Source organism: Arvicanthis niloticus, chromosome 5 (genome assembly GCF_011762505.2).
Source record: "Arvicanthis niloticus isolate mArvNil1 chromosome 5, mArvNil1.pat.X, whole genome shotgun sequence".
NCBI lineage: Eukaryota > Metazoa > Chordata > Mammalia > Rodentia > Muridae > Arvicanthis > Arvicanthis niloticus.
This window is the reverse complement of record NC_047662.1, coordinates 16,711,905-16,735,252: the sequence shown is the minus strand read 5'-3', so window position 1 is coordinate 16,735,252 and position 23,348 is coordinate 16,711,905. Positions and strand designations below refer to the sequence as shown.

The 23,348-nt window shown below is 44.7% G+C and overlaps 1 protein-coding gene across 35 annotated transcripts in view; it reads left to right on the top strand.

The window, feature by feature from the left end:
• The window catches only part of Eif4g3 (eukaryotic translation initiation factor 4 gamma 3), a 216,975-nt gene that overhangs the window by 167,926 nt on the left and 25,701 nt on the right, over window positions 1-23,348 (top strand). For 31 of the 35 annotated variants that reach the window (XM_076933915.1, XM_076933913.1, XM_076933909.1 and 28 more), the window contains 11 exons: window positions 1,167-1,337; window positions 3,547-3,744; window positions 8,548-8,694; window positions 9,038-9,274; window positions 10,640-10,744; window positions 12,386-12,518; window positions 15,188-15,282; window positions 16,214-16,307; window positions 19,109-19,226; window positions 21,847-22,064; window positions 22,591-22,706. In XM_076933915.1, the coding sequence (XP_076790030.1) occupies window positions 1,167-1,337; window positions 3,547-3,744; window positions 8,548-8,694; window positions 9,038-9,274; window positions 10,640-10,744; window positions 12,386-12,518; window positions 15,188-15,282; window positions 16,214-16,307; window positions 19,109-19,226; window positions 21,847-22,064; window positions 22,591-22,706 (1,632 nt within the window). Of the gene's footprint in view, window positions 1-1,166; window positions 1,338-3,546; window positions 3,785-8,547; window positions 8,695-9,037; window positions 9,275-10,639; window positions 10,745-12,385; window positions 12,519-15,187; window positions 15,283-16,213; window positions 16,308-19,108; window positions 19,227-21,846; window positions 22,065-22,590; window positions 22,707-23,348 lie in introns of those variants that run through there. The other 4 variants (XM_034503935.2, XM_076933912.1, XM_076933906.1 and 1 more) reach the window with 2 other exon arrangements.

Genomic DNA, 23,348 nt, shown 5'->3' with positions numbered 1-23,348 from the left:
ATGAGTCCAGTGCCAAGATCGCATCAGATATCTTGGTTTTGGGGTTGCAAGCAGTAGTTGAGCTGTCCAATGAGGGTGCCGGGAACCAAACTTGGGTTCTCTGGAAAATCAACCACCAACAACCCTACTCCCCTACCCACCTACCCCTGCCTTTATTTTTCAGGCAGGACTCCATGTAGCCCTGTTTCCTGGAACCTGCCATGTAGACCAGGCTGCCCTCGAACTCAGTGATTCACCTGCTTTCCCATCCAAATGCTGGGATTACAGGTGTATACCATCATGCCTGGCCACCAACAAACATGCCTAACTTCTGAGCCATGTCACCAGCTCTGCACAACTTGTCTTGCTGTAACAATATTTCATTTGGTGACCATTGTGTCATTGATACATATTTGTATTATTACATGTGTCATGGTAGGAGGGGAAGAGAGAAATACAGACTTTTTTCCAGATAATAATTAGTTCCCTTTACATTGATGAAATTGGGAATCCCAGTGCTCTGCCTTAAGAGTGGGTGCGTGTTACAGAGAATTTAATAATGAAGTTGCATTTAAATTTCACCTGTAAAGTTCATAGATGTAGCTTTTGTTTCAATGTCTTTATTGGGTTAGAATTTATTAATAGTTCATTGATATTTATTTATTTATTTATTTATTTTGGGTGCAGCCTTAGCTCAGGCTGTCTTAGAACTCAGTGTAGTCCAGGCTGATAATTCTGTCTCCTGTCTCGTGCTGGGATTACAAACGTGCGAGTGTACAGTACCACAACTAGTACAAATAGTTGGTTTCTCTTTCCTTTCCTTTTACAGATAGTGTTTGAAACGGCTTTTTGTCACCTGTGAATGTTTGTGGAACAGGAAATAACTAATCCTGGTGTGGGCATCAAGACTTGTGCAGTGTAACTTCCGATGAGCACAGGCTTCCCGGGTTGGAATGGTAGTTTATCAGACACCATCTTTGTGGACATTTTAGAGACAGAGATGTTGTAATGATGGTATTCTGAGGCATTTTCTCCCTCCTGAATCCTGGGGAAGAGTATTTCTAACTGGGACGCCTAATACCTGGTCTTTCCATCTAGAAGTGTTTGCTGTAAACATGAGGCTTTCACAGCCCCACAGAAGCAGGCTGCTACAAATTCTCTGAATGTGTGTAATGTTCTTGTCCTAGTTGTTGAATGTTGGACCTCGGAGGTCTCAACCTGGCCAGAGAAGGGAGCCCAGAAAGATAATCACTGTCTCCGTAAAAGAAGATGTACACTTGAGGAAGGCAGAGAATGCCTGGAAGCCCAGCCAGAAGCGTGACAGCCACGCCGATGACCCCGAGAGCATTAAAACCCAGGTGAGGAGCACTGTGCCTATGCCCTGGGCAGAAGTGTACTACTCGCTTGAACCTTCCCTTGTAAGCTCTTCCACAGTATCCGTGTGTGCAAAGGTGCTCATTGTTTTGTTTGATACAGGGCCTGGCTGGCCTGGAACTCCATGTAGACTAGGCTGGCTTCAATTCACAGAGATCCACTGCCTCATTAAAAGTGTTAGCCACCAGACCTGGCTTTTTGTCCTTTTTTTTTTTTTTTTTTTTTTTTTTTCTTCCTCTAATAGCCTTATAACTTCATTACTGAGACCTACATAATAAGAAGAAATAATCTATTCTGTGTTGGTGGCCCTGAAATGTCATTCCAGTAACAGCTGTGTAGACCAAGCTAGCCTCGAACTTAGCCTTTACCCTAGTGTTAAAGGTGTCACTTCATTATTATTCTTCTGCAGAGCCATGATATTTTGTTTCCATTATGTTCATGATCAGTCTGTCACCTGAGGATCAAGCTTTTTTCCTGCTGATATCTCTGCACAGAAAGCACACCTGTGCTGCCAGAAGCTAAAAAGGGAGGGGCATCAGGTCCTCTGAAACTGGAGAAATGAGACAGATGGTTGTGAGCTGCCATGTGGATGGAAAATGAACCCTTTTGGGTGTTTAGTTTTTGTTTTTGTCTTTATATCTGTAGTATGGAATTAACTCCTTGGGTTTTTTGTTTGTTTATTTGTTTGTTTACTAAAAGATAACAGAAAGTCTATGCAGATTAGGATTTGAATTAAACTGTAGATGACTTTGGCAAAAACTGACATGACAGCAACAGTGTGCCTCCCAGCAGGGGTGAGATCATCCCCCCCTCTCTGCTCGGTCTTCTCTCCCTCTTTCTGCAGGCTTCAGTCATTCCTAGAAAGCTGCTGGGGATATCATGTTAGGTGTTTAAGTACTAGGTGGGTTAGTGCTGTTACCAAGGGTCCATTTTTATTTCTGCTTATCCACTGCTAAGGCAGAAATAGAGCTGACAGCTGTAGTTCCTACACAGGCTACAAAGGTACTGCAGCAGCTGCTTAGATTTGTAATCCCTGCTGAGGAGGAGTTGCCAGTTCCCAGGCAATTGGAAGCAAAACAGTGTCTCAAAAACTGGGGGGGAGGGATGGGATAGGATGGGTGAAAGGGTGAGGATAGACTGACTGTCTTTGCAGCTTGTTGCTACAACTGAGGTGGGTCACTGGGCTGGCCGACTAGGAGCTCCTTTTATAGACTTCTTGCAGTCAGGCTTTACCTGCAGACAGCTGTTGCCTTTGTAGACTGGGCTGGTTTCTCCCTCTCCAGTGTGTTGGTCTTTGGTTTTCTTCTTACACTGAGGCCCTTTCATAGGGCATTGTATAGCAGTGGTAAAAATACCATACACGTGCTGCTCATCTTGGTCCACTGTTTCTAAAGAACATGCTTCTTGCTAGCTCTAATTCAACTCTTTGGGACAGGGCTTCTCCTAGAACTCTGTCTGTAGACCAAGCTGGCCTCGAACTCAAAGAGATTGCCTGCCTCTCCCCCCTGAGTGCTGGGATTAAAGTCCTACACTACTGCCGCCTTCACCTGGCTCTATCCAACTCTGAGCTGCTTATTCAAAACAAGCAAAAGACTAGTTTTAGTGACTACCCACTAGTCATATGGCGGGACTGGAGGGGTGCTATGATTCCAGCTCCCAGGATCTGGCCTGATGCTTCAAGGACAGCCTGGGATATATGAGACACTATCTTGAATATTTTTAAATTATAGTCTTTTTACTTAGACCTAATTAGAAAAAAATGTTTAAAAACAATAGTCATTCAAAGGTTGCATCAACCCTTTTAAAGCTTTAGATGCACTTGTGGTCTGAGAAATGCCCAGGGCAGGGGCTGTTTCACAGTTTGAGCCTGTAGAGGGTACAGGGGCCTCCCACCCCTGTGAGTTCCTGGTTCCATAGAAGAAGAATGGAAGAAAGGAAACTGCATGCAGTTTTTCTGAGTGACCTTTAAGTGAAGTCATTCTTCCTAAAGTGCTCCCTAGTCAAAAGCCAGGTGTGAAGTGGGTGCACCGGGAGGGCCCCCCCCCAGGTGTGAAGTGGGTGCACCAGGTGTGAAGTGGGTGCACCGGGAGGGCCCTCCCCCTAGGTGTGAAGTGGGTGCACCGGGAGGGCCCCCGCAGGTGTGAAGTGGGTGCATTTAGGACTGGCTAATGCTGTTTATTTTAACCCTCCCAGGAACTTTTCAGAAAAGTTCGAAGTATTTTAAATAAACTGACACCACAGATGTTCAACCAGCTGATGAAGCAAGTGTCGGCACTTACCGTGGACACGGAGGAGCGGCTCAAGGGGGTCATTGACCTGGTCTTTGAGAAGGCTATCGATGAGCCCAGCTTCTCTGTGGCGTACGCAAACATGTGTCGGTGCCTAGTAACGGTAAGAAGAGAGGAAGCAGTAAACCGAGAGTCGCCAAGAGGTATACTCTCCCCTCGCTGTAGTCTTCCCACAGTGTCATGGCGGTGCAAAGGGAGAATAGATTGCTAGCCCTGCTGTATCTGTTCTCACTGATAGAAAAGAACTTGCAAAAATAATATCTGTCCCCACCCCTGGGGGTGTATGGAGACTTGCTTGCAATGGGCACAGGCATACACAGGCATATGGTCTCCTCCAGCCCAGAGAGCACTGAGTGAGGCTTGACTTAGTGATGTGGGATTATATCACAGGCAACAATTTTATTCTGGAGTGTCATAGAACTAGAGCACGTGCTAACTTTAACATTAACTACATTTGAAGTTAAATTAACTGTTCTAATTCTGGTTTCTGGAACTGTGAAGACAGTTATTTTATCATCAAAAATGTTCAAAATCTGATTGTTTCCTCTCTTTCTAGACATAGTAGCTCACACCTTCAGTCGTAGCACTCAGCAGCATGATCCCTGAGAGTACAGACCTGCCCAGGATACAAAATAAGACTGTCTCAACCCCAGCTGAAAACAGAGAGACAAAGAAGCACTTTCCTTTTCTTAAATTGTCACAGACATTATTAACCCATAGCATACATATGAACATGTATAAACAGGAATAAGATTAAGTCTTATTTAAAACAAGAAAAGCAAAGGAATACAATGTTAAAGCTTTATAAACATAACAGTCCTGCTTAGACAGTCATCCTCCTGCCGAAGAAAGTGGTAGGAAGGAAAACAGGAAGAGGAGGGTGAGGCAGGGCGGCCCTAGCTCAGCATCTCCACAGCGGATCCCAGTGATCTTTGCTGCTGCTGGGTCACTGTGTAGCTGTGTGGGTGCTGGGAGCTCACCGCTGCTCCTCTGGCAAAGCAGCATGTGCTTCCCTGAGCCCTCAGACATTCTAATTGATAGAACCTTAGCTCTAACACTGAACTGGATCAGTCTTCTCACCAGGGCCGTGTCTCCCTCCTCACCAATTGTCAGCATCTAGAGACACTTTTAGATAGTCCTGGCTTCTTTGGGAGCATAGGTTGAGGGAGCTGCAACTCACTGCTCAAAGAGAATATTATCTGACAAGAGTTTTCTAGCCCAAACTACATAGTGTTCAAGAAACCCTAGCTGGGTAGTACTGTCACAGATTAAGGAGAATACGTCTTTTTATTATTTAGAAGGAATTTTTTCAGACTCCATGCCACAGTGTATATAGATTGTATGCTTTGTACCACACACTTTATACCACTTACTGTCTCTCTTTCATTGTTATGCTTTCTGTGCAAGATTAGAAACCTGGGGCCTTGCACATGCCAAGCAAGCTGTGTTATCAGTGATCTACCCAAGTCTTGACATAACCTCCACTTGAACCCTTCTAGGTGACTTGAGCCCACCGGTCACTGTAAAAATAAGTGAGTGAGTGAGTGAGCAAATGAATGAGTGATTGAATGGATGAATGCATTCTCGTGTCACTTTGCATTGCTTAGGTGAATTCTAACGAATAAAATGAGCCTCTCTTTTTCTCACGTTGTTAGAGACATTGAAGAAATTGATAGTACAGACTTTTTAACAAGCCACACGTTTGCACTTGGTGTTTCCCTACTTCCTTGTGCTCAGGCAAATCATGTACAACTTCAGGGCATCATAAGAGACAAAGGCGTGCTTCTGATAGATAGCACAGCTTCTCCAGGTTGATAAGAAGTGACTAAAGAACATTGCAGCGCCTCAGCCGACTGGAAGTCACATAGCTGAGATTCAGCACCTTTAGTACCTCAGAAATAAGTGGCATGGAAAAACATGGTCAAGAGAGGTGTCCTACAGGCAACTGTACCTATTGATAATGACAATTTCAGGCAAGAATATTGTCGTATCATTGCAAAGTTGATGCCAGCAAGACCCTGCCTGTCTTTTTAGCCAGGCACTGCAGCTCATTCCTGTAATCCCAGCACTCAGAAGCAGATACAAGAGAATCATGAAAAGTTCAAGGCCAGCCTGGGCTATGTACTGAGCTCTAGGCTAGCCAGAGCTATATAGCAGACTCCATTCCCGAATGATAAAATATAAATAAATTTTTAATTAAAATAAGTAAACTAATTTTGTCACCTTAAGTTGCCGGGCGGTGGTGGCGCACGCCTTTAATCCCAGCGCTTGGGAGGCAGAGGCAGGTGGATTTCTGAGTTGGAGGCCAGCCTTGTCTACAGAGTTAGTTCCAGGACAGCCAGGGCTACACAGAGAAACCCTGTCTCGGGAAAAAAAAAAAAAAAAGTTGACATATTTTGTTCTAATTAGTTACTGTGAAAAGGAAAATGCCCATTTCAGAATGCCTCTGAATTACATGCTGCTCAGATCCACATGTCTAAAATGCCCTCTGTGTCTGAGAGAATGAGAGCCTGAATACAAAAGTGTGCTGGCCAGTTGTATGCCAGCTTCACACAAGCTGGAATCATCAGAGAGGAGGGAGCCTCGGTTGAGAAAATGTCTTCATAAGATTAGGCTATAGGCAAGACTGTAAGGCATTTTCTTAATTAGTGATTGATATGGGAGGCCCAACCCACTGTGGGTGGGGCTATCCCTGGGCTGGTGGTCCTGGGTTCCGTAAGAAAGTAGGCTGAGCAAACAATAGGAAGAAAGGCAGTAAGTAGCACCCTCCAAGGCCTTCAGGTTTCTGCTTGAGTTTCTGCCCTCGCTGCTTTTAACTGTGAGTGAAATAAAAAGGCTTCCCTCCCCAAATTACTTTTGGTCATGGTTGTTATCACAGAAATATTAACCCTAAGACAAAAGGTAAAGAATTTGAACAGGTATCTTGAAGCAGGCCTATAATTCCAATGGGAACATGAGTAGGAAGGCCAGCTATATAGCCTGGAATACTTGGGACCCTGTCTCAAAAAGCCAGGAGTATAAAGGAAGAACTTGAAAAAACTCCTTCCATGCCTCTATGAGAAGTTCCCTTTGTCTTATCTCTGTGGCGGGTGTACGTGTCTGGAGCATAATGAAGGAAGCTTCTGAGGAGGTTGAAGCATCTGGGTGTTATGTTCCTCTGGACAGATGTGGGGGAAAGGAGAAGAGAGTGATGGATGTGAGTGGTCAGACTCTGAAGGATGACTGGAAAGAAAGCAAGTGCGGGGCTGCACCCTGTGCTCCCAGCACTGGGAGGCTGATGGGATACTCAGGAGTCAAACGTCTGCCTTGGACAGTAGGGTGTGGTTGGAGTAAGCTGGTGAGGAAGCATGTACCGCTTGCTCAGTGCACTGATGCAGCAGCCGGCTTTTGAAAATGAGCACTGTGTTCTCAGTTTTGCAGGCATCCTTCTGCGTGTGTCTCTGGGTGACTCCAGTAAAGATGTCTTTTCTTGCTTCTGTGCACAGTGTACATAGCCTGTTGTCTACACTGGCCACAGAGAGAAGATAGTGATAGGTTGAAGGAGCTACATGTGGACTGTCACTTTCTAGTGATATCCCAAATGCTGAGATTGAGGCCTGTGCCAGTTAATTAACATGTGCCAGCCATGGTGACCCCACCTTGAAGACTGATGAGCTTTGGGCCCTGGTGTGACAGTATGGTGGCCCTGATTGCACTGTGATGTCGTTGCCGTTCTTTGCGTAGGCTGACATCAGGGTTACAGCAGCTTTTCTGCGTTTTTTCTAAACTGTAGGTTCTGGTTTTCCCTACTTTCTAAGCTGTTTTGCTGCCTCTGTGCTGCCTCTGGGCTGCATAGAAAACACAGCAACTGATCTTTCCTGCATCATAGGAGCCTGTTGACAGTGCTCCTCACTATCACGGTTCTGTCTGCCACTTTCTCCAGCTCTGCAGTCTTGATCAGGGGTCCGCATCCATTTGGTTGATAAGATGAATTCTCTCAATTAGTCTTGATAGCATATCTGATTCCAGCACTTGGGAGACAGGTAGAGGCTGGAGGATCAGGAGTTCAAGGTCATCCATAACTTTATAGTGAGGTCAAGGCCGACCTGAGCTGCCAAAGGGTTTGTCTCAATAATAAACCAAACAGCATGACATTGAATATTGGTTAGTGCTTCATCCCTGCTTTCTTCAAACTAAGTAAGAAGGGTGGAATAGATTGACACATGCCTGGAATCCCAGCACTGTGGCACGTGGGCAGGAGGATTCCAGATTTGAGGCCAACTTGGATTCTATAATGAGACCCAGGCCAGCCTAAAGTGATGGTACCCAGTCTCAAAACAGCTACCAAAAAAAAAAAATGGTTTTCACCCACTTGGCCTAGGCAGCATATTAATTTAAGAACTGTTGGATCTACTTTTTGAGTGTAGAAAAGTCCCTTTACATGTTGGAATTTCATGTTTTGTTAGAATGGAGACTACACTCTATCTAAATAAAACGAGGGCGGGGGTGGCTCAGTGGATAGAGGTGCTTGCTGCACAACCTTGATGACCTGAGTTTGATCCCCATAGCCCAAGGAGAAAGTGAGAATTCTCCATGCATGCACCAAGTGCATGTACGTGTATGTGCACACACACATGCACGTGTGCGCACACACAATAAGGTTTAAACAAAGGGATAACCTTGCACAGTTTAAAAGTGTAGGTGTAATGTAGTAACCACTGTGCTGATGACAGATTCCACCCCAGCTTGGATTCTAGCCACAGAAGGCAGAAGGTGTGTGTGTGTATCTTTGCTGCATATAAGAGACAGGACAGCTTTCTGTTGCACTGTATAAAAGACCGAGGCTATAGTTTTTAGAGTGTTTACCTGTGTGTCTTGTCTGCATTAAGTAATCTGGCTGCCTTTGTACTTTGTTCTCTGAATGCAGCTAAAGGTACCCATGGCTGACAAGCCTGGTAACACAGTGAATTTCCGGAAGCTGCTACTTAACCGATGCCAGAAGGAGTTTGAAAAAGATAAAGCAGATGATGACGTCTTTGAGAAGAAGCAGAAAGAACTAGAAGCTGCCAGTGCTGTAAGACCTTCACATCAAGAACTGTCAGAATTGTCATATAGCTAGCTGTGGCTCCTGGGGAGGGACATAGTGTGTGCACACATGTGCATGCATGTATGTATTGGTATCAAAGAAAATGCTTTAGTCCTGTGTTAGAGGCACTCAGCTCCACAGCAAGCACCAGTCTAACATCGGGCTTTAGAGAGGTCACTAGGGTCACAAATCTCGAAGGTTGCACACATTGGTGTATATGTCTTTTTTTTTTTTCCTGAGGAGTTAGGCTCATTGGTCCATGTCAGAGCATTGGAGCCCAGGAGTAAGGTCCTGTAATCTTAGATGTTCTCACCCCCTTTTTACACAACAGCCAGAGGAGAGGACAAGGCTTCACGATGAACTGGAAGAAGCTAAGGATAAAGCCCGGCGGAGATCCATCGGCAACATCAAGTTCATTGGAGAACTCTTTAAACTCAAAATGCTGACAGAGGCCATCATGCATGACTGTGTGGTGAAGCTGCTGAAGAACCATGATGAAGAATCCCTGGAGTGCCTGTGTCGCCTGCTCACCACCATTGGCAAAGACCTGGACTTTGAGAAAGCAAAGGTACCAAGCAGAGACTCAGAAGACTCCACCAGGGAGCCTTCCCCCTATGGGAAGCAGTCTGTGTGCAGGGTCCTCCCGCCCTCCTCATTGCATGTGTGACAGTGCTCCTCACCTCACTTGTGTTAGCTCTAAGGGGAGGTGCTCCCTAGCACGTGCAGGTCAGTTTGTAGACTCCCTCATAACCATTTTACAGATTATACGCAGAAGCGGGTTAAGAAATCTATAAAATGGTTAACCAGGCCTGAAAAAAGAGGAAAGAAAAGCTAGTGGGGTTGTTTATTTCTCTTGAGACAGTCTCTCCTGTATATCTAACGCTGACTTCCCTGGGATGTCATGTGTGCATCACACTGCCTGCTTCAAGTCACTTTTTTTTGTTTTGCTTTGTTTTTTGAGACAGGGTCTCACTATGTAGCTCTGGCTGTCCTGGAACTCACCATGTAGACTTGACTAGCTTTGAACTCACAAAAATCTGCCTGCCTCTGCTCCTGAGTGTTGGGTTAAATGTGTGGGTCATCATACCCAGTTCTCACTTGCTTCTTAAGTTTATGGACTAATTGATGACACTGCCTCCTAATCACTCTATAGGAAGCTATAAAGAGTACTTTAATTAAGACAGTCTGGCACTATGCAAATAAAGGGAACACCTTAGAAATGCTTCAAAGAAATAATGTCAAAGATGAGTCACCTATGTTTGTATGTGACAGAAAGTCCCAAATCCCAGTGATTGTACAAGATTGGGGTTATTTCCCTCTGTAAGCAGAGTGCAGAGGTCAGGCCTTCCAGCTTTCTGTCCTAAGCTTTCAGCACCCTACAACTTACTCTGCTGTCATTAGTTTCAGTGGGAATGGAGCGAAGGACAGTGCTGTTTCTTCCAGAGAGAGCTGAAGTATATATAACATGCTGGGAGCCTAGTGAGGGTGCTCTCTGTAGAGGGTGCATATATTCTCCATTAAATGCCATTATTGGGGACAGGGAAATAGTTGAATGAATGTTTACAGGTGCTTGCTTACCAGCTTGTCAACCTGAGTTAGATCCTTGGGATCCATATGGTGGAGGGAGGGAACAGACTCCCAAAGGTCTCCTCCCACCTCCATGTGTGGACACATATAAACATAATACAGCGGCAATCAAACTTCCCCAGTGCTTCTAGCCATAGTATGTTAGTCTGAAATCGCCTAAAAGTCTACTTGCTATCTTGCTGTGCTCCATTACACATTATTCCAGCACTCAGGAGGCTGAGGCAGTTTGAAGGAGCCTAGACTTCAGAGTGAGACCCTTTATAATAAAGACAAAAACCAAAAGTACATGAAAAAAAGAAAATTTTAATTTCTCAGCCAGAAATCATGGTGGTTTTATTATTTGCAGCCACGCATGGACCAGTACTTTAACCAGATGGAGAAAATAGTCAAAGAAAGAAAAACTTCCTCCAGGATTCGGTTCATGCTTCAGGATGTAATCGACCTCAGGCTGGTAAGTTAGGTTTCTATCAGTACATACCATGACCAAAAACAATTTGGGAAGGGGAGGGTTTCTTTCCATTACAGTTTTACAACACAGTCTTATGGTCAAAGGAAGTCAGGGCAGGAGCCTGGAGGCAGGAACCGAAGAGGAGGCTATGAAGGAGTGCTGCTCTCTAGCTTGCTCAGCCTGCTTGTTTATATCAGGAGCACCTGCTCAGGGGATCGACCACATATATACAGTAATCAAGGAAGTGCCCTCCAGACTGCCTGTAGTCAGTCTGGGTGGAGGCCTATTCTCATTTGAGAGTCTTCTGGATAACTCTAGCTTGTGTCAAGGTGACAAAAAGGGATGGTGGGGGTGGGGCGGGATCAAATAGACTTGAATGAAGAAGTTGGTGTTTGTGTGGGTGGCAAGCACTGAAGTGATGGGAAGAAGGTGCTGCCTGTCGAGCATCTTGTCTTTTTCCCAGTTACCAGGCCACACTGCTGCTCAGTGACACTCGGCTTTCTAAACCGAACATCTGGAGTCTCCTCTCCACAGTGAACATGTTGAACTCAAGAGCCATGTGTTTGACTTCTACAACGATGCTATTGCTAGTTTTTAGACTTGACCACAGTTCAGTGAGCTAAGTGTGAACATCAAACTCCTGGGTGTTGCTATTCTGCACCCTAGGCGCCCTGTAATCCCAGCTGCCATGTTTATCTGCCTCAGCTGGAAGCTCAGCCCTCACTCCCTTAGTCCTCAGGGCTTCTTTGTCTTGCTAAACTCAGATGTGACCTTAACAGCAAAAGCTGTGGCCTGGTGCTCAGAGCTCCCTCACAAGCTAAAGTCAACCTGTTTTGCACCCATGTCTCTACCACATTGCTCATTTCAGCCATTGGAGGCTGGGATGGAGTGAGGCAAGTTTTGTCTCCTGAGAAGAGAGAAGCTGTTTTGTGTGTCATTCTAGGTACGGTGCCAGAGTCCTATTAAAGGGATAAAAATGGTTGTCACCTTTGATTTAGAGCCCCTGTGAACTATGACGTGAACTGAGTAGTAACCCACGTCACACAGTCCAAGAGGATCTTCCCTTGTTGCGGCCAGCCTCCTTTCCTCTCCCAGTGTGGGCAGTGTTGGCAGCTGCATCAAACACGTCTTCCTTCTGTTTAGCCTCCAGTTGTTGGAGTGTGCACTGCATACCCTGCCAGAGTCGATCTTTTCCTTAGCTTGAAATCCTAGAGTACAGCCGTCATCCATGACCGGCTGAGGGACTGACATACTTCTCCATTTAGTCGATAGTTTATATGGTGCCCACAGCGGGAAGTATACGCTCTTTCCTTTTGGGGGGCCGGGGCCAGGGGTTATTACCAGGCTTCTCTGTGTAGCCCTGGCTGTCCTAGAACTCAGTCTGTAAACCAGACTGGCCTCAAATTCACAGAGATCTGCCTTCCTCTGCCTCCTGAGTGCTGGGACTGAAGGTGTGTGCCACACTGCCTAGCCAAAGTTTGGTTTTTAATTTATTTTTTTATTTGAAAAATTATATTATTGTTTTTGTGTGTGATGCTGAGGACCAAATGCAGAACGTTGCACAAGCATTCACCAGGCTAGACGCCCGGCCCTTTCTGTAATGTTCTGTGTGACTTGACACATAGATTTGTTCTGTTCTCATAGTGTAATTGGGTGTCCCGAAGAGCAGATCAGGGGCCAAAAACTATCGAGCAGATTCACAAAGAGGCCAAAATAGAAGAACAAGAGGAGCAAAGGAAAGTCCAGCAGCTGATGACCAAGGAGAAGAGAAGACCAGGTAAGGCAGAGGCTGGAGTGGGGTGCAGCATGCTGGGACTGTTAGGTAAGTGCTGAAAATGAGGTCACAAAGGTGGTTGTCAGGCAACCACGAGACCTGAAACTAACCATGGAGTAAGAGAGCACACAATGGAAATGTGTGTTGGCTTGTGCAAAGCCAGGCACTCCCAGGCTAACAGTGAGCATCCTCTGTCTAAGCGAGGTAAGAAAAGCAAGTCAAAATAGCTCTTTTGAAACTGATGGCTTAAACCCTCCAGGACGCGTTGTCCAGTGAATGCATGGGATGTCCTCAGTTGAGATGTATTCTTCATTAAGGTTGTAAAAATTTAGACTTAAGAATGATGTGAAAGGTGCTGGAAAGGTGGCTCAGAGGTTAAGAACATCAGTTACTTTTTGAGAGAGATGGGAAGAGGAAGAAGCCTTTGTGGGAAGGAGGCCTGACCTGGCTGAGCGGCTGGCGTTTGAAAGGACTTCACTTGTGTACTAGAGAATGAACCGTCTGTAACGGCCCGCTCTGTTCTGCAGGTCAGGGTCTAGCAAGAGAGAGAGTAGGGGGGAAGAAGGGAAAGAATAGAGACAAACCAGAGGGTCTGATCAAGCCTCGTTTACTGTCTCCCATAGACTATATTCACCTCCTACTATTCACCTCCTATTGACTCTATTACAAGGAAATCCTGGGTATTTATAAACACAAGCAGGAGAACACAGGTGAAGACATTTTACCACGTGCACCATGCAGCTGGGGTCACTAAACACCAAAACAAGATATGTGGGATAAACAAGATGTTTATCAGAGTGTGCTCAGCTGTTGTAGGCTGTGAAAACAAGTCTCTATCAGGGTATATGGCTCAAGATGGCTGCAAAGATGATAGCTGCTTTCTAGCCGCTTTCTCCCAACACCATCCTGGTTGGGGTGTCAGTTCGTGGTTTGGGTGGACAATGCTTGCTGGAAGAACTGAGATCAAGCTTAGTTTTGGTTCTGCCAGTCTTAAGTGTAAAGTGACAGGCACAGGGTCATGTGCTGGTAGCAGTAAACAAACACTGAAGCACAATTATGTCAGTTATCCAACTCTATTCAAGGACAGTTTAGAAGAGAGGTTTTGAGACGAGAGGTTGCAGTTTTTGAGACTTTCGGGGGGGGGGGGTGTTGTTTGTTTGGTTTTTTCGAGACAGGGTTTCTCTGTATAGCCCTGGCTGGCCTGGAACTCTGTAGACCAGGCTGACCTTGAACTCAGAAATCCGCCTGCCTCTGCCTCCCAAGTGCTGGGATTAAAGGCTCGTGCCACCACCGCCCGGCTTTTTTTTTTTTTTTTTTTTTTTTTTTTTTTTTTTTTTTTTTTGGGTGAGACTTTTTTATTACATGGCATGCCATGGAGGTCAGAGAACAATTTGAAGAAGCCTGTTTTCTCCTCAGACCATGTTTGTCCCAGGATGGAAGTCAGGTCATCAGGGCTTGACAGCAGTGGCTTCTACCTGCCGAGCCATCTCAGCATCCCAGGGGGCTTTAAGCAGGAAGATTAGAGATCCCTTTCTTGGTGAGCCAGCCTGAAGCAGGTGGGAAGTCCTATGCACATCTTCGGAAGGAGGGTTTGGACAGAGCCAAGAAGGGAGCACAGAGGCCCTGCAGCAGTGTGATCTGTGGTTAAAGCTCTATGCCTGAATGGAAAAGGGTCACACCAAAAGACGGGACAGAGGCAGTGGGAACCAGAGTCCTGAGAGCTCAGTCCTGAGGTAATTTGTAAAGAAATCTTGTCTTTTTCTCATTGAGATAATAACAACCAGATAGATGTGTTTCAGAAGAAAGGCAAGATGTCTGCTCTGTATAGAACCACACCAATGGTCTCCACATAGAGCAGAAGCCAAAGGCCACAGGGCAGGTCCTTACCCCAATCTGGAAAGCTTCAATAGAACTGCTGACGTTGAACTCAGCAAGTTGAAAAGGCTCCATCCTACAGTGTGTTGATTGTTTTAGTTATCAATTTTATCTTTTGGTTTGGGGACAGAGGCTGACCATGTGTCTGTGGCTAGCCTGGAACTCACTGTATAGCCTAGGCGGGCCTAGAATTCCTCATCCTTCTGCTTCTGCCTCCAAACTCTGGGTTGTGGGTATGTGCCACCATGCCTGGCTTTGCATATATTTTAAAAGTGAACCAGGCAAGATCTGACAGTTAGATATGAAATTTGAGAGAAAGAGAAGTCAGGGATTTCCTCCCTAGTGCCTAAAGGTTGGACAGAGAGGAATGCATGTGCATTCCATAGAACTATTAATTTAGATAGAGAAACCCATTCAACTCTTCCCAAGGTGTAGATGCAGTCTCCGTTAACCCTACAGATCCCAGACTCAGCTCCACATTAGCCAATACCTACTGACCACTTGTGTCTGTTGTTTTGTCTAAGTAACGTTTCTTGAGAGCCAGAGTGCTTTGCTTTTTTGTGCTGTGGATAAGAGACTCCAGGCCATCCGAATGTAGCCAATCCAGTCTGCTCTGCACTGGAAGACTCTGTCTCATGAAAACTAAGAAAACTTCTTTTACCAGGACTGCCATTAGTATTTTAACATTGTTTGTTATCTCCTTGGTTTTAATGACATTCCTCAGTTAACAGTATTCTTACTCAGTGACAAGCTGGCTTGAGGTAATGAGACACTGCCACATCATGTCCTCCCTGCAGGCGTCCAAAGAGTGGATGAAGGTGGATGGAATACTGTACAAGGGGCCAAGAACAGTCGTGTACTGGACCCCTCCAAATTTTTGAAAATCACTAAGGTGAGTATAAAGAATTTACAAAGCTTGGTGCCTTCCTGTTACCCCAGTACTTAGGAGGTAGAGGCAAGAGGATTAGAGACTTAGAATTATCCTCAGCTATAGCGCATGTTTAAAGCCAGCCTAGGCAATCTAAGACCCTGCCCTTCCCCAACCCGTGTGTGTGTGTGTGTGTGTGTGTGTGTGTGTGTGTGTGTGTGTGTGTGTTGAAAATTTAAAACACACTTGCAGAGCCAAATGTGGCAGCACACACCTGTAACTAGCAATTAATTAGGAAGTTGTGGCTGGAGGATTGCTGTGAGTTTGTGGCCAGCCATGGCTATGTAAACAAACTGGGGAAGCAGTCTGTACATAGTTGGGCATTGTGGTATAAGAAGAATTATTTGGGCTGGAGATCTGGCTCAGCGGTTAAGAGCACTGTCTGCTCAGTCTCAGTTTCCAGCACCCATCTGTAACGGCATCTGAAGCCCTCTTCCAGTGTGTCTGAAGGCAGAAACAGTGTACTCAGATACATACAATAAATAAATATTTAAAAAATAATCATCATTTGAAGGTGTGTATTTCATTGAGCATGTTAGTAAGACATTCTGTACAGAGGACCTGAGCATACCCTGGAAACCAGAGTGGCCTTCACACTGTTCTGTGGAGACTAATCTAAGGAAAGGTTAAAAAGCCCAGTGGTTCCACCTTAATGCGCACAGCTCCAGTTTATGGTTGCTTGTGTTATTTTTGAAGCAGGGTATCCTGGCTGGCCTAGAACTTGCTACCTAAACTAGGCTGGCTTGGAACTTGGTCTCCTAAGGCCACCTTGCCCAGCTTAATTCATGTCTTTAAACTGAAACTCCAAGGTTTTATTGCTAAAGTTGGTTGTATGGCACTGAAGAAAGCCACTAAAGAATTTACCTGTGAATGGCTATGGCCACTTTTCTTATAGCCCACCATTGATGAGAAAATTCAGCTGGTTCCTAAGGCACAGCTGGGCAGCTGGGGCAAAGGCAGCAGCGGTGGAGCAAAGGCAAGCGAGACCGGTAAGTGCAGAGTGCCCTCTTCTGGCTGAAGGTCTGTAATGCTGTTGCCTGCAGTGCCTGCCTTATGTCTAAAATCGTGCTAGGAAAAGGCCATAGACTCATTCTGCCTGGAACTGGTGAGCTGTTCTCAGTGGTTCTCAGTCACATGACACATATGCTTCCTTTTCTGTAGGGCTCTTTCAACATTTAATATTTCTGTAAATTCTTTGAGATTTATTTTATCAGTATGTGCATTTTATTTGAATCTTTGTATGTACAGCACATGTGAGCTTTTTGCCTACAAGGTCAGAAAAAGGTCTCAAATTTGTTATCTAGAGTTACAGATGGTTATTAGCTACCACATGAGTGCTGGGAATTATGGAGATTCTAGCTACTGAGTCTTCTCTGTTTCCTATTCATGTATTTATTTTTAGTGAGGGTTTCTCTGTGTAACACTGGTTATCCTAGACTTAAGAGATCCATCTGCCATCTGCCTCTGCCTCCTTTTTTTTCTTTTCTTTCTTTTTTTTTTTTTTTTTTTTTTAGACATGGTTTCTCTGTGTAGCCCTGGCTGTCCTGGCCCTCACTCTGTAGACCAGGCTGGTCTTGAACTCACACACAGTAATCCACCTGCCTCTGCTTTTTTTGCCTTTGCCTCTGAAGTGCTGAGATTAGAGACATGTTCCTTTACACCAGGCTTCAGGTGTTTTTTTCAATGCCTATAATCCTAGTATTTGGGAGATAAAGATATGGGAATCCATGTTCATGCCTACCTGAGCTACATAGGAAGACACAACTGTCAAAAAAAAATAGTTTATAGCTAGATGTGGTGGCACCAATGTATAATGCTAGCACTCAGGAGGCTGAGGCAAGAAAGCTGCCGTAAGTTTGAGATACCTAGGCAACATAGTAAGTACCAGAGTAGCCAGACTTACGAGCCAGCAAGACCCTGTTTGAAAAACAGAAACAAAAAGGCTAGGTGTGTGGCTTCACAATAGAGCGCTTCCCTGGTGTATACAAGGCTTGGGTTTTGGACTAAGGATGAGTTTGTTTTCTGATTTTTGTCATGTGGATATCCACATTAGATGTGGATGACACAATATTATCATCTACAAAGCTCACATTGCCCGCCCTAACTGAAGAGCTGCTGACCTCTGATGGCCTTCAACAAGGGAGGGGGGTTCGTTTTCTTTAAAAGAGTGTGGCCCCTGGCAGATCTGTCATGAGCCAGTTGAAGGCTCCATACCAATAAGTACATGAGCAGCACAGAGTGGACTTGGTGGAGTTTGGGGATTGTTTTTGTTTTTAAATATTTATTTATTTATTTATTTATTTTATATATATATGAGTACACTGTTGCTGTTGTCAGACACACTAGAAGAGGTCATCAGATCCCATTACAGATGGTTGTGAGCCACCATGTGGTTGCTGGGAATTGAACTCAGGACCTTTGGAAGAGCGGTCGGTGCTCTTAACCACTAAGCCATCACTCCAGCCCCGTTTTTGTTTTTTTAATGACAAGTTCAGAGGGGTTGGAATTCGATCTGGGTGAAGTTTTGGGGGATAAATTGGGAGTAGTTATGATTAAAATATATAGTATAAAATTCTTTTTAAAAATTAAGAAGTAAAAATACTTCTTAAAGTTCACACTGAAGAATATACAATCTAATTGTAAAATAATATTTAAAAAACTCACAATATTTTTAGTAAGATTATTGTTTGCCTTGGTCCAAATTTGTACCTTCAGCACATGTGAGCAAATTAGAAGAAGCCTGAACCATTACAAGCCTGTCTACAAGCATGTCATCGTAACTAAAGAAAAAATGGTCCAAAGGAAAATGAAGAAATTTCAATGTTTTCTTAAATTACTTAAAATTCCAGTGTTTACTTAGTACACTTTCGTGCTTCCACATAAATCCCAGCATTGCATTGGGTAACATTGGGCAGTGCCTTGGCACAGTTCCCTCCCCTGCTTACCATACCTGGTTTTGGTTTTTGTGGTTGGTTGGTTGGTTGGTTTGTGACTGGAGTCCGTGTAGCCCAGGCTGACATAAAATCACTGTGTACCTGAGTATGACCTTGAACTCCTTGCATCTCTAACATCCTGAGATTACATAGTTGCCCCCATAGCTGACTATGTTTTTAAGGACATAAACTTGTGCCAAACAGAAGTTTGTAGGCCTTTTGCTATGCCGATACCCTATAATGTACTTGTCAGAATATGGTAGGTATCACGTGTCCTTGTTAGAAATTACTGCCTACAGCCATACTCCCTGGGCCTGGTTTGTACCTGGATGGGAGGAATGACTGGTCATTGAGCTTCTAACCTTCCTTGGCTCTCTTCCTTGATAAACTGTCTCTGTTTGCACTTTATGTAATAAAGTTACCGTTCTCAGGGCTGGGGATGCAGCTCAGTTGGTAGAGTTTCTCCTTAGTGTGCACAGTGCCCTAGGCTTGAGCCTTACTTTAGTAACTCAGGAAGCGGGTATGGTGGAGAGTGTGTGGGATTCCAGCATTCAGAAGATGGAGTCGTCAGCATCTGAAGACTGCATAGTGAGTTCCAGACTGGCCTGGCCTATATGAGATCTGATCCAAAACGAACAGGGGTGGGGGTGGAGGTGGAGTTCACCTGTTGTCCCACCTACTTGGGAACAAATCCAACCCAGCAGTTGGGGGCCAACCTGAACAACATAGACCTGTTTCCAGTTTTAGAAGGAAAGAAATTCCTGGTCTTGTTTCTTACTCCCAGAAGGCAGGAAAACAAGTGTTTGCATATTAACCATGTAATTTGTATTTTCTTTCTAAATCTACAACACCTATAGATGCCTTACGGTCAAGTGCTTCCAGTTTAAATAGATTCTCTCCTCTGCAACCTCCAGCACCTTCAGGGTCCCCGTCAGCCACACCTTTAGAGTTCGATTCCCGAAGAGCATTAACCAGGTGAGCATTGCTTTCCGTTTACGATGGCTGTCCTGCTTGTCAGCTCTGCCCCCCATAGTTAATGTCTTTCTCTAATCTCAACACACTCGGCATTTCTAAGTGTATATTCAGCTATTACCTTTGTGGGTGGGACGAGGAGGGAGCAGGTTATCTGGTCATCCTTTGTTCCTTAGGCCAGCCAGATAGAGAGCTTGCAACACTTCCTCTAGAATAGAGACATCCTTGCACTCCGGCATGCAAATTAAGGGACATGACCAGCCAGCACCCGTCCGCGTGTCTCTCAGTGTCGTTGAAGTTACATGATGTGTTCCATTACCAACCGTCTAGGCTGCTGCTCACGCGTGGGCTTCTGCAGCACTCTGCCGAGCACCAGGACTCTGGCCGTCTCTTGCCCCTGTGGACACTGCTGGTTCTGATTTTCATGTTCTTGTGTATGTTCTTTGGGTTGACTTCAGTCCATCCCAAGTCTCTTCCCCTCCCACCCTTCACTCTGCTGCGTCTAAGAATTGTCTGGAATAAATCAGCAGGGAGACAGATACCCAGTGCTGTCAAGTGCTTCTACTTTAAAGTATATGGCTTTAGCTGGTGAAATTTGCTTTTGCCTCTCTCACATAATTCCCATGTATTTGAAGTTTTTGGAAAAGGAAACAAATGCTTGAAACCAAATGACGTCGTTCCTCAGTAGTGAGCTTAGCCTGACTAATGTTTGCTTCCTGCCATTCGTTGGCTCCCACTTCATCACCGTCTCTTCTCTTCCGAGGGCTGTGTATGAGTCAGGACTCAGCACTGACAGCTGAGATGTTTTAGTAGAGTTCATAGCTTGTGCTTAACCAGTTTAACCCCCACACTCAGAGTCCTGCAGTTGAAACCAGCATTTTCTGGCAGCCAGGCATGGTGGCTCACACTTTCAATTCTAACACTTGAGAAGCAAAAGCACATGGACCTCTGAGTTCAAGGCTAGCCTGGTCTACATGAATTCTAGGATAGCCAGGGATACACAGAAACCCGGTATTGATGCCACCTCCCCTGGTACCCCTTCCCCTCAGAAAAGGAAAGAAAAACTCCTGATCTCTCTCATTCAGGGCTATGGTCTTGTCACTCTCCAGAGACATTGACTTGTATGTAACATACTGAGTCCTTCCAGGGGAAAGGGCCCCGTGTCATCCACACTTGCACTTTACTTTGTAGTCATTACACATATGTGTGGATTGTGTGAGGCAAGCATATGTTGTGGTCAGTGTTTAGAAATCTCAGCTAGAAAGATTTGGTCCTGGAGATCCAACTCAAGTCATTAGGTTGGCAGCAAGCAACTTTACCTGCTGAGCCATCTCGCCATCCCACACCTTTTGTGAATTATTGTAGTATATCTTTGGTGGTTTCATATAAGAATACAGTATATTTAGATCATATTCATTTATTCATATTCACACCCCTATAAATCCTCTGGGCCTTTCTCCAATATCTTCCAACTTTATACCTTATAACTTATTTATGCACATATATATGTGTATCCACACACATACATATATATATATATATATATATATATATATATACACACACACACATACATACATACATACATACACATACATAATATACCCATAAAACCTTCTTTGGAGGTGAGAACTGCCCATATGCTCTTTCTGGTATGGGGCATGCACAGGAGTGGCAGCAGAACATGCCCCTCACAGCAAAGAAAGGAGACTCTGCCTAGCAGCAGCTGTCTCCTGTCAGGAGCTTCTCACACTTAGATTTTTTTACTATTTATTTTATGTGTGTTGGTGTTTTGTCTACATGTTTGTTTGTCTGTGTGAGAGTGTCAGATCTTGGATATTGGAGTTACAGACAATTATGAGCGGTCATGTGGGTAGTAAGAATTGACCCTAAGTCCTCTAGTTGAACGGTCAGTGCTTTTACCTGCTGAGCCATCTCTCCAGCCCCTCACACTTGAGTTTTTAAAGAATACTTTTGATCCATGAAAAACAAAACTGCGGGGCTGGAGAGATGCCTCAACAGTTAAGAGTACTGAGTGCTCTTCCAGAGGTCCTGAGTTCAATTCCCAGCAACCACATGGTGGCTCACAGCCATCTGTAACAGGATCTGATGCCCTCTTCTGGTGTGTCTGAAGACAGCTACAGTGTACTCACATATTTGAAGTAAATAAATAATTCTTAAAAAATACTATAAAAAAGTTTAAAAAAAAAAAAGAAAGAAAAACAAAACTGCTTTCCTGTATATATAAGAGCTATTGAATGTTCTTAAGTTACAAAATCAAAGACTACCCGCAAAAAATTTAAGTCTTAAAGTAGTATTCTTTTTCCTCCTAAAGGTAAAATTATAGTACCTTAGTAAGTATTCCTTTGGAAGCTCGGGTTTTTGCCTATTTTGGGAGTTAGTATACTTTGAAATATAGTCAGTGCCTTATGTCTGAAGTTGTATAGAAGGCTGGAAAATGGATTAGCTGATCTGGTGCTTTCCAATAAAGGGTAACCTTACAAAGAGAAAGATTTAAAATAGTTAGATGTACAGAATCTGTGTTTTTAATGTTTGTTTGTAATGTTCTGTGTTGTAGGAAGCAGAGCGTTGTCTTCTGAAGCATGTTCTCTTATCTTTTTAGTCGAGGGAGCATGGGCAGGGAGAAGAGTGACAAGCCGCTTCCAGCTGGAACAGCCCGTCCCAACACGTTCCTGAGGGGCAGCAGCAAAGACCTTCTGGACAACCAGTCTCAGGAAGAGCAGCGCAGAGAGATGCTGCAAACCGTGAAACAGCTGACAGGAGGTGTGGATGCCGAGCGGGCCAGCGCTGAGGCTGACCGAAGCAAAACGAGGGAGCCAGGTGAGAGGGCTCTGGGACACAAGACAGTTCTACTGTTGGCTTTAAATTTAGAAGCAAAATACAGAGACAGGACCGGAGAGGTGACTCAACAGTTAAAAACACTGACTCCGTGTCCAGATGACCCATATTCAGTTCCCAGCACCCAAATGGTGGCTCTCAACGATCTTTCATTTCAGTTCCCATATCCTCTTCTGACATGTGAGCACACAACACTCATGTGGGATACACCACTTTAAGCTGTTGCAAGAAAATGAAAATATAGAAACTGTCAAGCTGTGGCTCCAAAGGTTCAGAATATCCCTAACTCCTGTTTATGGCTAGAGCACACACTGTGGTGTTGCTGTGCCTCTCTGTCCTAAGGTAAAGGGCCTTTGGTTTTGCTTTCATTTGTCTGGCTCTGTCAAACCAATATCAATAAAATGTCTGCACTGAAAAGCCAATGTGAGAGCATTAAATATCACCAGCAGTGATCCTGCCAGTCTGATACTCAGTATTTTATCTTTTTGCTCTTTGATCTGTTTCATAGTGAAGTCAGAAATGTGCACAGTGCCAGTCCCTGACAAGCCTGCACTGTCAGAAGAGGAAGTGGAGAGGAAGTCCAAGTCGATCATTGACGAGTTCCTGCACATCAATGACTTTAAGGTAAATTCTGACAGTGAAAGCAGCAACTCTTAGGCAGCCGTGTCAGAGAGCACAGCAGCTTGGTGTGAGCAGGTAAGACATGGATTGAGTAATCCAGCCCTTCCGGGTGCCCTTGGCTCCTACTCAGACATTTCTGCCAAGTTCTCTGTTTTAAACTGATGGTCTCTGTCATTCACAAATTGAAGGGTGGGAAAAAAGAATGGATCCCAGTTAGTGTGACTGAGAGGAGGCTAAACTGACTGTGGCATTAAAAGCAGACACGGAGTACCACTGCGGCCACTCCTGCCTCCCAGTCCCACCTGTCTGGGCCCTTAAACACATCATCCTCTCTTTCCCTGCATTATGGTTGCCACCATTTGTTTTGGTGGGGTTTTTTTGTTGTTGGGTTTTTTGGTTTTTTTTTTTTTTTTTTTTTTTTTGCTTTTTTGAGACAGGGTTTCTCTACGTAGCCCTGATTGTCCAAGACGACCCCTACCATGAGCTTGCCCTTCTAACATCTCTTCCACCTAGACTCTTAAGTGATAGTTTGTAGGACAGACCTCCTGCCTGACAAAAGCCACAGCCAGTGACAGAGCAGTGCAGGTGACTCCACAGATGTCCTCTGAGCTAGAGGGGGTGACGAAGATCATGTGACACAATCTA